We start from the raw sequence: 12,224 nt of genomic DNA, 5'->3' as shown, positions 1-12,224 counted from the left end.
AACTAAAGTTTTGTGAATGTGTTAGACAAGTAGGGATATTGGATAGTAGGAGAGGGTTGAGGCAAGATGTCCCTACTAGATGGAACTCAACCTATATTATGCTAGATAGTGCAATTTTCTATCGATATGCTTTGATTCATTTAGGGTTGAGTGATTCCAATTTTACTAGTTGTCCATCTTCTGAAGAGTGGGATAAAATAATGAAGATTTCCAAGTTTTTGGGGTACTTTTACGAGGTTACTTGCTTATTCTCTGGGACAAAGTACCCCACATCAAATTTGTTCTTCCCTAAGGTCTTTGTAATCCAACTTCAAATTAAGGCAGCCATGAATGACTCTGAAAGCTTCATGAAGAAGATGGGGACTTACATGTACATGAAGTTTGAGAAGTATTGGTCTGAGTATAGTTTGATTTTGGCAATTGCAATCATCTTAGACCCTCGTTATAAATTGCATTTTGTGGATTGGGCTTACACAAAGCTTCATGGTGTGAATTCGGTTGAATTTGCAAAGGTTGATGACAAATTGAATGATCTCTTTGGTGTGTACTTGGAAAAACTTTCACATCTTGATAATTCAAATATTGCAGTGAATTCAGTGCCTATTCATCAAAGAGAATCTGTGGATGTTATCTTTGAGGTAACCTAAGTTTGTTTTTATTTACTTTATATATTTGTAGATTGTAGTATTAGTACTATAATAAGTGTTGAAATTATATTTGAAATTGACATGATGCATGCTTGTTTATGATGTAGGATTTTGATAATAATTATGATGGTTCAAGTTCGATTGAAAAAAATGAATTGCAGAAGTATTTGGAGGATAAAAGAATAGATAGAAAAGTAGACATAGATGTTCTTTCTTGGTGGCAAATGGAGCGTTTTCATTATCCGATACTTTCTCAGTTAGCACGAGATGTGTTAACGATTCCCATTTCAACTGTTGCATCAGAATCTGCATTTAGTATTGGGGGTAGAGTACTAGATCAGTATCGTAGTTCATTATTACCAGAAACAGTTCAAGCTTTGTTGTGCACACGAGATTGGCTATTTGGAAAAGGAGGTAATATATTTTTATATGGTATAGTATTATTATTTTATTTCTTTTCATAATTATTTTGTTTAACTTTTCATAATTGAATGATTTTTAATGTTTGCTTTTTCTATACTTAGTTTATGCGGAAGAGAGTTCTGACGTGGAAAATCTTACTGAAAACATCTTCAACATAACTCTTGAAGGCAATAGATCAAGCCAAAGTTCCAATATAATTTCATGATGTTCGATATAATTGAAGATTTTGTAAATGGAGGTGTAAACTTTTAAGAAAGATTTACAATCTTAAAAACAAAAACTCTTTATCCTTGCACATTTAATATTTGTAATAGATTAGTAGTATGTATTATTTTTTTTATTAGGCTTTCATTTTCGAGTGTAGATATAGTACTTGAACGAGAAATGTTTTAATGTTTTCAAGTAATATTTATGTCGTAATGTGTGGTATGTGCAAATTGTAAAAAAATATATTTTTTTCTTAACGGGTCATAACGGGTGTGACACGACACGACCCGTTAAGATAACAGGTGTTACACGAAAACGACACGATAACGACAGACACGACCCGTTTGCCAGGCCGCCAAGAAATAAAAGAAAAGCCGCGGCACTCCGCCTACGAATTTCAGGATTTAGCGCAAGTAAGCGCCACCAACCTCCCAGTTATTTGGTTCCGATCGACGTACCGTCCTTCTCTCTCTCCAAGTCTCACTTGTCCTCCATTGAAATCTGATCGGACTCAGCGCGAGAGAGAACATGTCGAACCGAAACACTCACCCCCGGCCCGCCGGAAGCAAGGGTTTCCCAAAACCCCAAAGGGTCTTCGTCCCCAAGAATCCAGACCACAACAATCCAATCCCTCAAGAACCCAATCCCAACCCCACGCTCTCCACCTCACTCCGGCAATCGCTCTCCAAGCAGCAATCCAATCCCGAAACTTCCCCCGCTGCTTCGGCACCGCCGTCGGGGAGCAGGCTTCGGATGGGGGAGAAAGGAGAGTGGGTGCCGAGCAGAGCTCAGGGTGGCAATTTCGTAAGTTACTTACCTCAGGACGAGGCGGTGGCGGCTGGGCTGGGCGCCAACGAAGGTGGATTGGACGCCCTGGAGTCACAAAGAGTGGTGGATCTTCTTAACAGAGAGCTCTCTCGCTTGCTGAAGTTAAACCCAAAGGAGTTTTGGCGACAAGGTAAAATTACTGCTACGACGTTCACATCTCGACTGGCAAAAGCTGGAAACTTCACATTTAATTTTCAATTTATTGTTAACATCTCACTATTTTTTATTGATGGTGCACATTTGTTGTCAGTGGCTAGTGATGCATCGTTGCATGAATTTCTGGATAGCTTCCTACAGTTTAGGAGCAGGTGGTATGATTTCCCTCATCGCGGCGCCAAGGAATTGGTGGCGGGGGTCATTGTTGGGGAGTTCGAATTGAGCCGGCGTGTTTTTATGGTGTTATATCGAATGTAAGTCTGAAGTTGTAAGTCTAAGGTTGCAGCTGTGCAGCATCATATTCTGTTGTTGCATTGTTATTATCGCTTTTCCTATTCACTCTCAGTCATTGTAATGCAGATCTTCTAATAGGGATCCTGGCGCTCGTCTTGCTGATAGTCTCAGTCCAAAAGATCATGAAGGTGTGTTCTGTCATTATGTATTCTCTGTAAATTGTTGTTCTTTAAGTTTGGTGGGCGAGATAATCCACTTTGTTAGAACAGGATTAATGTAACCCTTGAAGATTTTTTTTTTGAGAAGATACCCTTAAAGATTTTGGATCTTACTATGCATTACTTTCTGTCGGTTTCGTCCATAACATCATTTGCTTCCTTATTTTTCTCCCAAATTTGTGCAGTATGGTAACTGATGTAATTCGTTAGAAATACCGTACCATATACATACATGAAATGGCTTTTGCTTCCGTATTAGAGTTTGTTGGGTGCTTTTAGGTCTACCGTAGAAGTCTGCATCTATGTCCTATATTTGCATTCGAGTTGAACTTATCTCATTGGAGAAAATATGATTAGGATGGTTTTGGTTTGTTTAATATTATATCATAATAACCGTTGTTCGCTAATTCCACATGTAGTTCTTTTGCAGGAGAAGAAGTTGCTGGACTTGCCTACGTTGTTAGACATATGTGCTATATATGGCCATGAAAATGAAGATTTGACCAGAGTGCTGGTAGGGATTTTATAAATAGTGAATAGTGGCCAGTGCACTCTCTCTCACTCAGTCAGTCAATCATTTTTGTTATTATGTTTTTCAGGTTGGCAATGCAGTGAAAGCTCATACTAGGATCCATGACAGTTTGACTGCAGTTGCATCACATTTCCTTAGCATTGTCCAAACAATGTACCAACGTAGCAGCTCAGCCTTGGAGGTATATCGTCAAATCTTTTAAGGTCAAAAGTGACTGATTCAACCTTTTATTCCATTCACCCTGTTTAGTAAAGTCGGTTTTATAGTCGTAGGCATTGCTTCATCTTGGCGTTATGTACTTCAGGAAGCTTCGTAAAAAAAAATTTTGGAACTCATCTGTCCATTAATAATGTGGATCAAACTTTTCTGCCTAACAAATAATGGTTAACTCTATACTAGTTATGTATCTCTTTAATAAACTTTAATTAGTTTTTACTGGAAGGATTTATAAGCACTCCTGATATCACGTGCAGACCCTTTTTTCCTCTAGAAACTCTGGAGTACATGGATCCAGCCGTCTTCTTGCTGATTTATTGGAGGTGAGTTGCTTTCTCTTCTTATGGATTGAACTTATTAGGACAACTGATTCCATCCTCATCCTCCCTCTACTCCTTTTCAGTACTTAGTTGCAATTTGAATTAATTCCTTCAAGAGATTTATAGTAATAGTGGGTTTTAATTTGGATTTGTTCTGCTGCATGCTGCACAAAATTAAATTACATTTTTAGAAAAATGGGGGATATTATTTAAGGAAGTTTTATTAACCAAGTTTTCGCTATAATACAGCTAAGGAAACTCTTTTCATAAGGAATTCAAGTGAACCCTTTAGTTTTCTTCTACGGGTTGGATCTATGATGTTTCTATAGGATCATTGCTGTTTTCTGCTTCAACTTTCAAGATATGAGGATGTTGACATACTTATGGTACCCTGTTTAAGAAATTTCTCCTTTCTCGGTAGGTTATGGACTTCATTAACGATGCAATTGTATCCATGGATGCTTTCCTAACTGCATACGAACCATCCGCTGTCTTCTTTTTGTGCCCTGTTGAAACCAGGTATCTTACCTTTGTTTAGCAATGGGATTTTCTTAAACTGCGATCTAAAGCTTGATTGGTAGTGGCTGTACTCCACAGTAAGAACATGTGGATGCATAAGAAACTTGAGTTTTCCTATGGGCTTGGCTGTTTGATTCAACAATCAGAAGGTGTATCTTAGAATAGAGATTTCATCAGCATGTTTTGGTGGTTGTCTAGGAGTTTTTGTAGTGGAACCTGCTTGTTTGGTAAATCAAGTTTTTTTTAGCAATAATGCTGTCAAAAGTTTCAATAATGATGAAATAATATATCTTTGCTTTCTCTCTCAATGCAGTCATGGGAACGAGGGATTATTAAGTACTCTAGCAAGGTTGCATGATTCATTGCTTCCATCTTTGCAGCGTGGGTTTCGAATAATTTCAGAAGATGGAGAAGATAAAATGGTGTCTAATATTACTAATATTGCTTTCAGTTTGAAGATGTTATCAATGAGAATTGTCAGATTTGGTTGGAAACTATTGGATTTATGCTATCTAAGTGATGACGCCTTCAAAGATAACCTCCCCATTCCGGCTGCTGCAGAGATGTTTCCAGCCAAAGTGGAGGATCTTTTCATTAGAGCAGATATACTGGTTCAAACCTTAAGAGAGATTAATGGAAATTCCGTATGTGCTCAAGAGAACCAGAATAGGCAAACATTTCTTCAAAACATTGAAAAGAACTTCAACATTATGAGCAAAATGGAGAATTTACAAAATATTGGTGAGCTATTCCATGCTATTACAGTATAGTGTAATTGTATGATTTTTTATTGGCTCGTTTGGTATAATTATGCTTGAAGAAGCAAATTTATATGTCGTCAGTTTTGTTTGTGCAGGGTGGATAATCATGGATGATGAGCAGCTGGGCTATGTATATGTAATACTTACGTCTACTCAGAAACTCATAGTTAAGCAGCAGCCCAGTACGAAAGCCGCTTTGACGAACAAAAAGGTGCAGATAGATGAAGATGTTGCAGTTGTGGAGTCGCGAATCAGTCAAATAAAGGACCTCTTCCCTGATTATGGAAAAGGTTTTTTAGCTGCTTGTCTTGAAGCCTATAACCAAAATCCTGAGGAGGTTATTCAGAGGATTCTTGAAGGAACTCTTCATGAAGATCTGCTGTCCTTGGATACGTCATTAGAAACAATGCCAACACCCAAGACTGTTACTGTTAGTAAGAACGATAAAGGGAAAGGAAAGCTAGTTGAGTTTACAGCACCACACGCTGGTGTGAGGGATAAACAAAATGGTGGCCCTTTGGTTTCATCATCCTCATCACAAGGAAGGTTTGTTAGGAAGTCTAAAGCAGACGTGCCTGATACTGATACACTGGATGACAGAAATGAGAAATACATTGCAAAAACTGCTGCTCTTATTTCACAGTTTGAGTATGACGATGAGTATGATGACTCTTTCGATGATCTGGGTCTGAGTGTTGCAGATTCAGGAGTGGGGGAAAGTGAGATATTTAGTGAAAAAAGGAGCTCAATTACAGGTAGGCCGTGGGAAACACAAACTGGAAGTTCATCTCAGGATGCAGCTAATTCCAAATGGGGCTCCAGAAAGAAGCCCCAATATTATGTCAAGGATGGTAAGAATTACAGTTACAAAGTTGCAGGTTCGGTTGCAGTTGCAAATGCTGGTGAAGCATCATTAATTACTGACGCACAACAAGAAATGATTCACGGCCTTGGTCGTGGCGGCAATCTTCCTCTTGGCGCGGTTAAGAAGCTGACAGAATACTCGGAGGAGCAAGACAAACAATTTGACCATTCTCAGGCCGAAGAGAGGGGTCGGATGGATGGGAGAGGGTTTAGTGGGAATGCTAGGGGCAGAGGAAGGAGAGGAGGAAGGCAAAGGGAGTCCAATGAGGAGCAAGATAATAGACAAAACGATAACGGTGACGGTGAAGACCGAGAGAATGCCGGAAATCAAAGGGGGAGGGGGGGAAGGAGAGGAGGCAGAGGGGGAGGGGGAAGAAATCATTTCAGGAAGGACCGGGCCATGAATAAGCACTTTTCTGGTATAGGTGGCTTTTAGGTAAATAGAGAGAGTAACACCGACGTCTCCCCTGTTTTTTTCGTTTTGGGAACGGTTTTAAGCATGAGATCCGTCAAGAGTTTTGAATCACTGTAAATTTTGATTCCTTGCTAAGTTGTCATTTGATTAAACCACAGTTACATCGATTAACCAATCCTTATGGATTAGTCTGCATTAACCAGTGATCGTGTAACACCCATTCTCGACACTTCACAAATGATGCAACCATAGTACCAAGTGACTCTTGAAAAATTGGACTCGGTAAATAATTGACCCAATGCAACGCTCGACCTTGTGGTTAAGGCCACTCGCACTAACCAACTTGGTCAGAGCCGGATGACTTCAACCACTCCTATAAAGTTTATATATTCTAGATACAGTAAAAATTGCACGGACATGAATCCCACGATATTATTTTTTCGATTTCACACACTGATTAAAATAGTGAGTTCCACCTCGGTGTCACGTAGCATTGAATAGCTTAAATTTCCAGCCTAAATTAATCCATCTGGATCCACAATTAAAGTAATAATCTAAACTAATCCATTTGGATCCCATGGTCGTAATATTAAGTAGCCTAAATTCACAAGAACACAATAAAATCAATAATATCGGTCAATACCTATCATCCAATACTGGTAGCATAGCCTCCGTTTCCTAAAATAGTGGGTGAAGTTTTCTGAAAACACAATTGACGAGTTTCTGATCTTAACGTGCGCATTGGAAACATATTTAAAAGAATGGAACTCTAATAACAAACTCCATATGGAATTACAAAATTTTCTTCATCGAAATTTTCTAATGTAGCAAATGACTGATAGCCATATCCAACCACCATCAATTACGTTACTACAAAATGAAATAAGATTGTTTGAAATTCGTCAACTAAAACCCAGCATGATTCGGGCAAAACCGATAAGATAAGCACGTGAATTTTTCTTACGCATCGTCCCCCAAATTAGCTGCAAAGCGGCCGATATTTTTACCCTGCGAACACACAGAATGAAAAAAAGGTAAGAAGAAAAGTATAATTCAAGAGCCATGTTCACCCGGAACACGCTGAAGCAAAAGCGTTCACAAGCATACCTCGGAGAACATTCGCTGCTTGTTAAGCAGCTGGGTCCTGGCTTTGTTTTGTACCGAGTTCGGTGACTTAAACATCCTCTGTAACCAAGACACAACATTAATGAATGACTAGAAAATTATCCACCAACAAAAGAACACCTGCTGCAGACCGATGGAATATCAAACTAAATTGGAGTGGTTGTAAGAACAAACCTTTTCACTACCAGATAGACGATGTTCAGAATCCAAAAGATTCTTTTTCTTTGGATTGAAGCCAAGAACATCCTGGAGGAGTTCATTTTCCTGTTTCAGAAGATTGTATTAATCCATTAGCCTTTGCCTAACCAAAGAGGAATTATACAGGCACGATCAAGAATAGATATGAATTTATCTAGTAAAAAGATGAAGAAATCGTATCTAGGGGCAAGTAAAGCAACCTGCATGTGCTTGATAAAACCTCCTCCAAGAAAACGCTTCAAAAAGTTCAACTGTAAAAGTTTCAAAACGAAAACGAGTCAATGAATTGAAATGATTTAAGTAAATAAAAATTTGAATTCAAAGGCAGGGAGAGAAGAGGAGGCATGAGAGGGGACCTGTATCATCTGCGACCACGTTGATGTCTGTAGTGATTCACCACCAATCTTTATCGAAATTTCAGGAGAATAACCATCCTAAATTGAAGAATAAAATCAGTATACAGGATCAATAAAATTAAGCATCCATTTTAATCACAAGGGTATAAATATACCTCAAAATATTCCAAGATATCCCGAAACGTGTTCCGCTGACTACTAAGATCTTTTTTAGCAGAACTTTTGCCACCTGCTTCGGCTGAGAGGTTTCTGGCTTGATTAATAATCTTCGCTTTCAATCCTTGTATATGTACATATTCCCGAGGTTTGTTTCCTACTTCAGTTGAGCTGTCACTTGATGTTTTAGTGCCAGCAGTGAACTTCTCTAAACTTCCAATCTCAAAAATTAAAGCCAAAGCTTCACCAGCAGCTATACGTATAGACCGGTCATCCTTATCTAGCAGACTAGATAAGTATGTTATGGACCTGCATTATTGGCCAGAAAATAATAGGGGGAGTTATTAAAAATGACTCAACGTCAGAACTGTCATAAGTTTCTGTGCTGCAAAAGTATCCACACTATGCAGGTCTTGTATTCCACAAGGTTGCTGCATCAGCCTGGTTGCAGCCAAAGCCTTAGTACATAAACAGATGTGGTTCGAACCATAGATTAACATGCAGACCAATCCTTATCAAACGAAAGAAAAGCAGGAAAAATGGGTCACTGATAAAAAGTTTGCTCACTCTTGCCAGTCTTTCGGATTAAGATTCCACCCCTCTACAGTTGTAAGAAGAAAGGACCACGCAGACACCATGGTGGTTATTACTGCTGCTGAAAGTTTAACTGCAATCACCTAAAAAAGTTAAAGAACAGAGAACAGTCAAATCATGAAACATTACCTTCACCAGGCCCATAAAAGAAAATAAATAATGGCGTACTCGTGAACTTTCTGGAAATATAGCTGGAACATGCCTACTCACATTGGAACTCTGTTTTGGATGAACTACTTGCCACATAATTTGCATTGACTTTTCTGTTTGCTCTGGGTCACTACCACCAACAAAAGTGATAATAGCTAAACACTCGAGTAACTGCAATTAAAAACCAAATTGTGTGCTCAGAAAAAGAACAACAGGTTCGGTATCATGATATGTCCAACAACCAGAAAGCCCTTGAAGCTAAAGCCTAAACAGGTATTATATCGCTACCGCTGATGTCTTTGAAACTTCAGATCCTGATTTGAAAGCCTGTGAAATCACAGGTACTGATTCTTCCAGTATTTCCTGAGCATTGTCTCCACATCCAACAGTCAAAGCCAATAGTCCTACAAGCACACATGAAAAGATTAAAAACTCATTTTGATACTTGGGGGAGAAGTATAAGAGTGGGCCTAAAAAGGAGCAAAGGACTAACCGATCACATGAGACGCCAAACATATCTCTTTTGAGGAACCCTTTTTTATGCAATTCAGACACTGATGCAATAATGTTGCAAACCTGATGAACAACAAATAAGTTTTATGAGAATCAATGCAAAATACAAAAAGGTAACAACTAAGGCATCCTGGGTCTTAAGAGCATAATTGAACATAATCAAATGCAAGAGCTTACTTCTTTTCCACAAACTGATGTTGCAAGTTGCTATTAAACGCGTCAATAATTGCTGACAAAGCTTTTTCTCTTGTGGAACCCCTTCACATACACAGAGTTTAACATTTTAATAAGCACAATGGGAACGATTAAACACGCTTTTTCCTCTCTTTTGCCGGCTATTATTAGTATCATTATAGAACATAATGATCAAAAAGTGAGTAATACCTCTTCTCATACAAAGCATCTACAGCTTGGTCGAGTAAACCATCCCTATCCACTTGCATATCTTCATTCACAGACACCGATATATGATCGGAGCGCATAGTTGACGTTGAACTCATGCTACTATTATCATCATCGCTGTCCATCATCGCAGCATTCTTACGCTGAGAACTACCTGCCAATGCCAAAATTCACACTAACCTCAACACCAAAAAATCCACAATTCCCATCCATCAAGCCTATCTCTTTGGAAAAGAAATTAAAAACCCACATGTATTATGAGCCCAATCAAACATTAAAATCAGCAAACCAAAACTTGTTGCAATAATTGGGACCAACCAAAAATTAATAAATTGCAAGCACAATTGGGATCTCAAGCAATCAAACCAGCAAATTCCAATTAAAATTAACGAATCGAAACATAAGAATAATTAGAATTAAGAAGACCTCAATTAACCACACAAAAAAAAAAAATCAAATTGAAAAGTCAAAAGGGATGAAGAGCCTTACGTTTCCCCATAACTGTGAGTCGTATGGGGGATCCCTACTATACTTTCTAAATCCCTAGTGCGCTTTCTCCGTCAGAAAAATTTACAAGGGCGACTGAAAATCTTAGAAGGAGGAAAAGGAGGAGAAGAGCGCTGCCAAAGAGAAGAAAATCTGACGAGATGGGCAAAATCGAATTGGTCGGAGACGAGAAAAAACTGCGATTCAGAAAATCCCGAGAGCAATTCAGCCATTAATAGAATTAGGGTTTCCTGATTTGGGGCTAAAATAGAAATAGGGTTCCTCTTTCCTATTAGAAATCAAAATTTGGGAAAATTGAAATCTGGAACATTTGATTTCGTAAGGAGCAAAGTTTCGTGCTTTCGCATTTGCTTGGTGGAATTTAGAAAAGGGAATGTTTAATTTGCTTGCACGGAATATTCGGGTACTAACATGTGTAAATCTGGTTCACGGAATCGTATGGGTTTACGACGTGGCGCGTTGTGAACCGCTCGATTTGATGAGGTTTGTGATTAGATTATGGGGTTGGAGTTGTTCCACGCGCGAGTTTGGAGAGAGCATTTTTGCCTGCGACCATAATTTATAACAATTATATATTTTCACAATACACTAAATTATCTTAGTTTTTACGTTGAATGTTATTTTTTTAATTTCAAAAAAATAAAAATAATCAAGGTTAAGTGAAATGATACGTAGCAAATGATTAGATGTATGTGGTAAGTAAAAATGCTCCTGAGTTTGGAAGATGGCAGACCACTAGGAGGGAGATTAAATATTCTGCACCCAAATTATTGAATGACATGTATAAGCTTATTTTTTTTAAATTTTGTTGTCATAAACTTAATGTGTCAGTGAATAACTAGGGTCACAGAGATGTGAAGCACGTGTGATACGTGAGTTTTGAAAGACACGTGATTGAAGCAAAAAGGTTTCTTTCTGGTTGGGAAGTGCCTCTTAGATGGAGTAGAATTCTCTCTCCTCCTATTCTCATCCTCTTCCCTACCCTCCTCTCACATATTACTTTTTATCTTCTTTTTTTTTAACAAACGGTATTATTTACACTAAAGGGAGGGAGTTGGCTTAGCCTCACAACGGACTAGCAATAATGTGATTCAAAATTCGCATTTGAAGATAATTGAACCTAAGTCCTCTCACTTACAAGTGAAGAAGAATATCACTAGACCTCTCACTTTTTGTTTTACTGTCTCTATAAAAAAGTTAATATAAAATATTGACGTGACTTGACCGTAACCGTTTAAGTAGGAGAGAAGAGATGGAAAGAAAAAGTAAGAAGAGAGAATCCTCCTCTATCTTAAATTGTCTGTTGTCTAAACCAAAAGAGAATTAAAGAACATAAATATAGGATAGGATGAAGAAGAAGTGCACGAAAAAAAGATGGAAGTGAACCTTTTTAAGGTTCTTCAAAGTTCTTGTTAAAAAAAAAAAAAAAAAAGTTCTAACAGTATTATGCGTTTAGACCATCTCCAACGGAGATTCAAATTTAAACCTAAAATTTAAATTTGAAGGCTTACGTGGCACTTTGACATATTTTAAAGTTTTGCTCTCTAACTAATATGTCAAATTTTAAACATAAAATAAAAATTCATATGCATTTTCTTTGCATTAGGAATGAAAAAAAAAAACAAAAAGATAATACTTTAAACCAATAAAAAATTAATAAAAAGCATTTAATAATTAATTAAAAAATCTGAAGATGCTGTTAAATTTGGCAGTAAAGAGGAGAGATGTCATTTCATGTCATGCTACATCAGATTTGGCCTCTCAGTTGGAAAACATTAATATTATCTTTTATTATCGTTATTACTGATTTGAACATTTTGACATTTTTTTAGAGATGCTCTTAGATCCTTCTAACAGTATCAGGTTGCGTTTTGAAGGCGTGA

At 37.8% G+C, this 12,224-nt stretch overlaps 3 protein-coding genes across 6 annotated transcripts; 2 read left to right on the top strand and 1 right to left on the bottom strand.

Moving 5' to 3' along the window:
* Nucleotides 1-247: 247 nt before the first annotated feature.
* LOC125475502 (zinc finger BED domain-containing protein RICESLEEPER 3-like) lies at nucleotides 248-1,393 on the top strand. Its single transcript, XM_048580289.1, has 3 exons — nucleotides 248-638; nucleotides 755-1,061; nucleotides 1,172-1,393. The coding sequence occupies exons 1-3, from the start codon at nucleotides 327-329 to the stop codon at nucleotides 1,273-1,275; spliced, it is 723 nt and encodes a 240-aa protein (XP_048436246.1). The 5' UTR covers nucleotides 248-326; the 3' UTR covers nucleotides 1,276-1,393.
* A 243-nt stretch (nucleotides 1,394-1,636) lies between these two features.
* LOC103951006 (activating signal cointegrator 1 complex subunit 2) lies at nucleotides 1,637-6,542 on the top strand. Of its 4 annotated transcripts, XM_048580277.1 has the most exons (10): nucleotides 1,637-2,235; nucleotides 2,356-2,515; nucleotides 2,608-2,683; nucleotides 3,144-3,227; nucleotides 3,313-3,426; nucleotides 3,719-3,784; nucleotides 4,203-4,300; nucleotides 4,614-4,649; nucleotides 4,752-5,041; nucleotides 5,157-6,542. In XM_048580277.1, the coding sequence occupies exons 1-10, from the start codon at nucleotides 1,806-1,808 to the stop codon at nucleotides 6,359-6,361; spliced, it is 2,559 nt and encodes an 852-aa protein (XP_048436234.1). In that variant the 5' UTR covers nucleotides 1,637-1,805; the 3' UTR covers nucleotides 6,362-6,542. The 4 variants fall into 4 exon arrangements, with proteins under 4 accessions (XP_048436234.1, XP_018503897.2, XP_009360565.2 ...); XM_018648381.2 differs by having other exon boundaries at nucleotides 2,634-2,683; nucleotides 3,133-3,227; nucleotides 4,614-5,041; XM_009362290.3 differs by having other exon boundaries at nucleotides 2,622-2,683; nucleotides 3,133-3,227; nucleotides 4,614-5,041.
* Nucleotides 6,543-7,113: 571 nt separating this feature from the next.
* LOC103951032 (interferon-related developmental regulator 1) lies at nucleotides 7,114-10,724 on the bottom strand. Its single transcript, XM_009362322.3, has 13 exons — nucleotides 10,324-10,724; nucleotides 9,817-9,988; nucleotides 9,610-9,690; nucleotides 9,413-9,495; nucleotides 9,208-9,323; nucleotides 8,980-9,090; nucleotides 8,743-8,852; nucleotides 8,175-8,484; nucleotides 8,020-8,097; nucleotides 7,864-7,914; nucleotides 7,640-7,729; nucleotides 7,448-7,525; nucleotides 7,114-7,348 (listed from the first exon to the last, which is right to left on the bottom strand). The coding sequence occupies exons 1-13, from the start codon at nucleotides 10,331-10,333 to the stop codon at nucleotides 7,301-7,303; spliced, it is 1,338 nt and encodes a 445-aa protein (XP_009360597.2). The 5' UTR covers nucleotides 10,334-10,724; the 3' UTR covers nucleotides 7,114-7,300.
* Between the last annotated feature and the right edge of the window lie 1,500 nt (nucleotides 10,725-12,224).

This window comes from the organism of the source record quoted next, unplaced genomic scaffold, assembly GCF_019419815.1.
Source record: "Pyrus x bretschneideri cultivar Hongxiangsu unplaced genomic scaffold, Pyrus_bretschneideri_v1 Contig1, whole genome shotgun sequence".
NCBI classification, from domain to species: Eukaryota; Viridiplantae; Streptophyta; class Magnoliopsida; order Rosales; family Rosaceae; genus Pyrus; species Pyrus x bretschneideri.
Note: the sequence above shows the minus strand (reverse complement) of the source record. Positions and strands in the feature narration are given on the sequence as shown.

Excerpts from the sequence above, each read along its gene's own strand:
- LOC125475502 (XM_048580289.1), top strand. The coding sequence starts at position 327 with ATGAATGACTCTGAAAGCTTCATGAAGAAGATGGGGACTTACATGTAC. Across the intron at positions 639-754 it reads CTGTGGATGTTATCTTTGAG|GATTTTGATAATAATTATGA; the intron begins GTAACCTAAGTT and ends TTTATGATGTAG. Across the intron at positions 1,062-1,171 it reads TTGGCTATTTGGAAAAGGAG|TTTATGCGGAAGAGAGTTCT; the intron begins GTAATATATTTT and ends TTCTATACTTAG.
- LOC103951006 (XM_048580271.1), top strand. The coding sequence starts at position 1,806 with ATGTCGAACCGAAACACTCACCCCCGGCCCGCCGGAAGCAAGGGTTTC. Across the intron at positions 3,228-3,312 it reads AAGATTTGACCAGAGTGCTG|GTTGGCAATGCAGTGAAAGC; the intron begins GTAGGGATTTTA and ends TATGTTTTTCAG. Across the intron at positions 3,785-4,202 it reads TTCTTGCTGATTTATTGGAG|GTTATGGACTTCATTAACGA; the intron begins GTGAGTTGCTTT and ends CTTTCTCGGTAG.
- LOC103951032 (XM_009362322.3), bottom strand. Across the intron at positions 8,485-8,742 it reads AATCCGAAAGACTGGCAAGA|GTCCATAACATACTTATCTA; the intron begins GTGAGCAAACTT and ends CCAATAATGCAG. Across the intron at positions 7,349-7,447 it reads AGCAGCGAATGTTCTCCGAG|GGTAAAAATATCGGCCGCTT; the intron begins GTATGCTTGTGA and ends GTGTGTTCGCAG.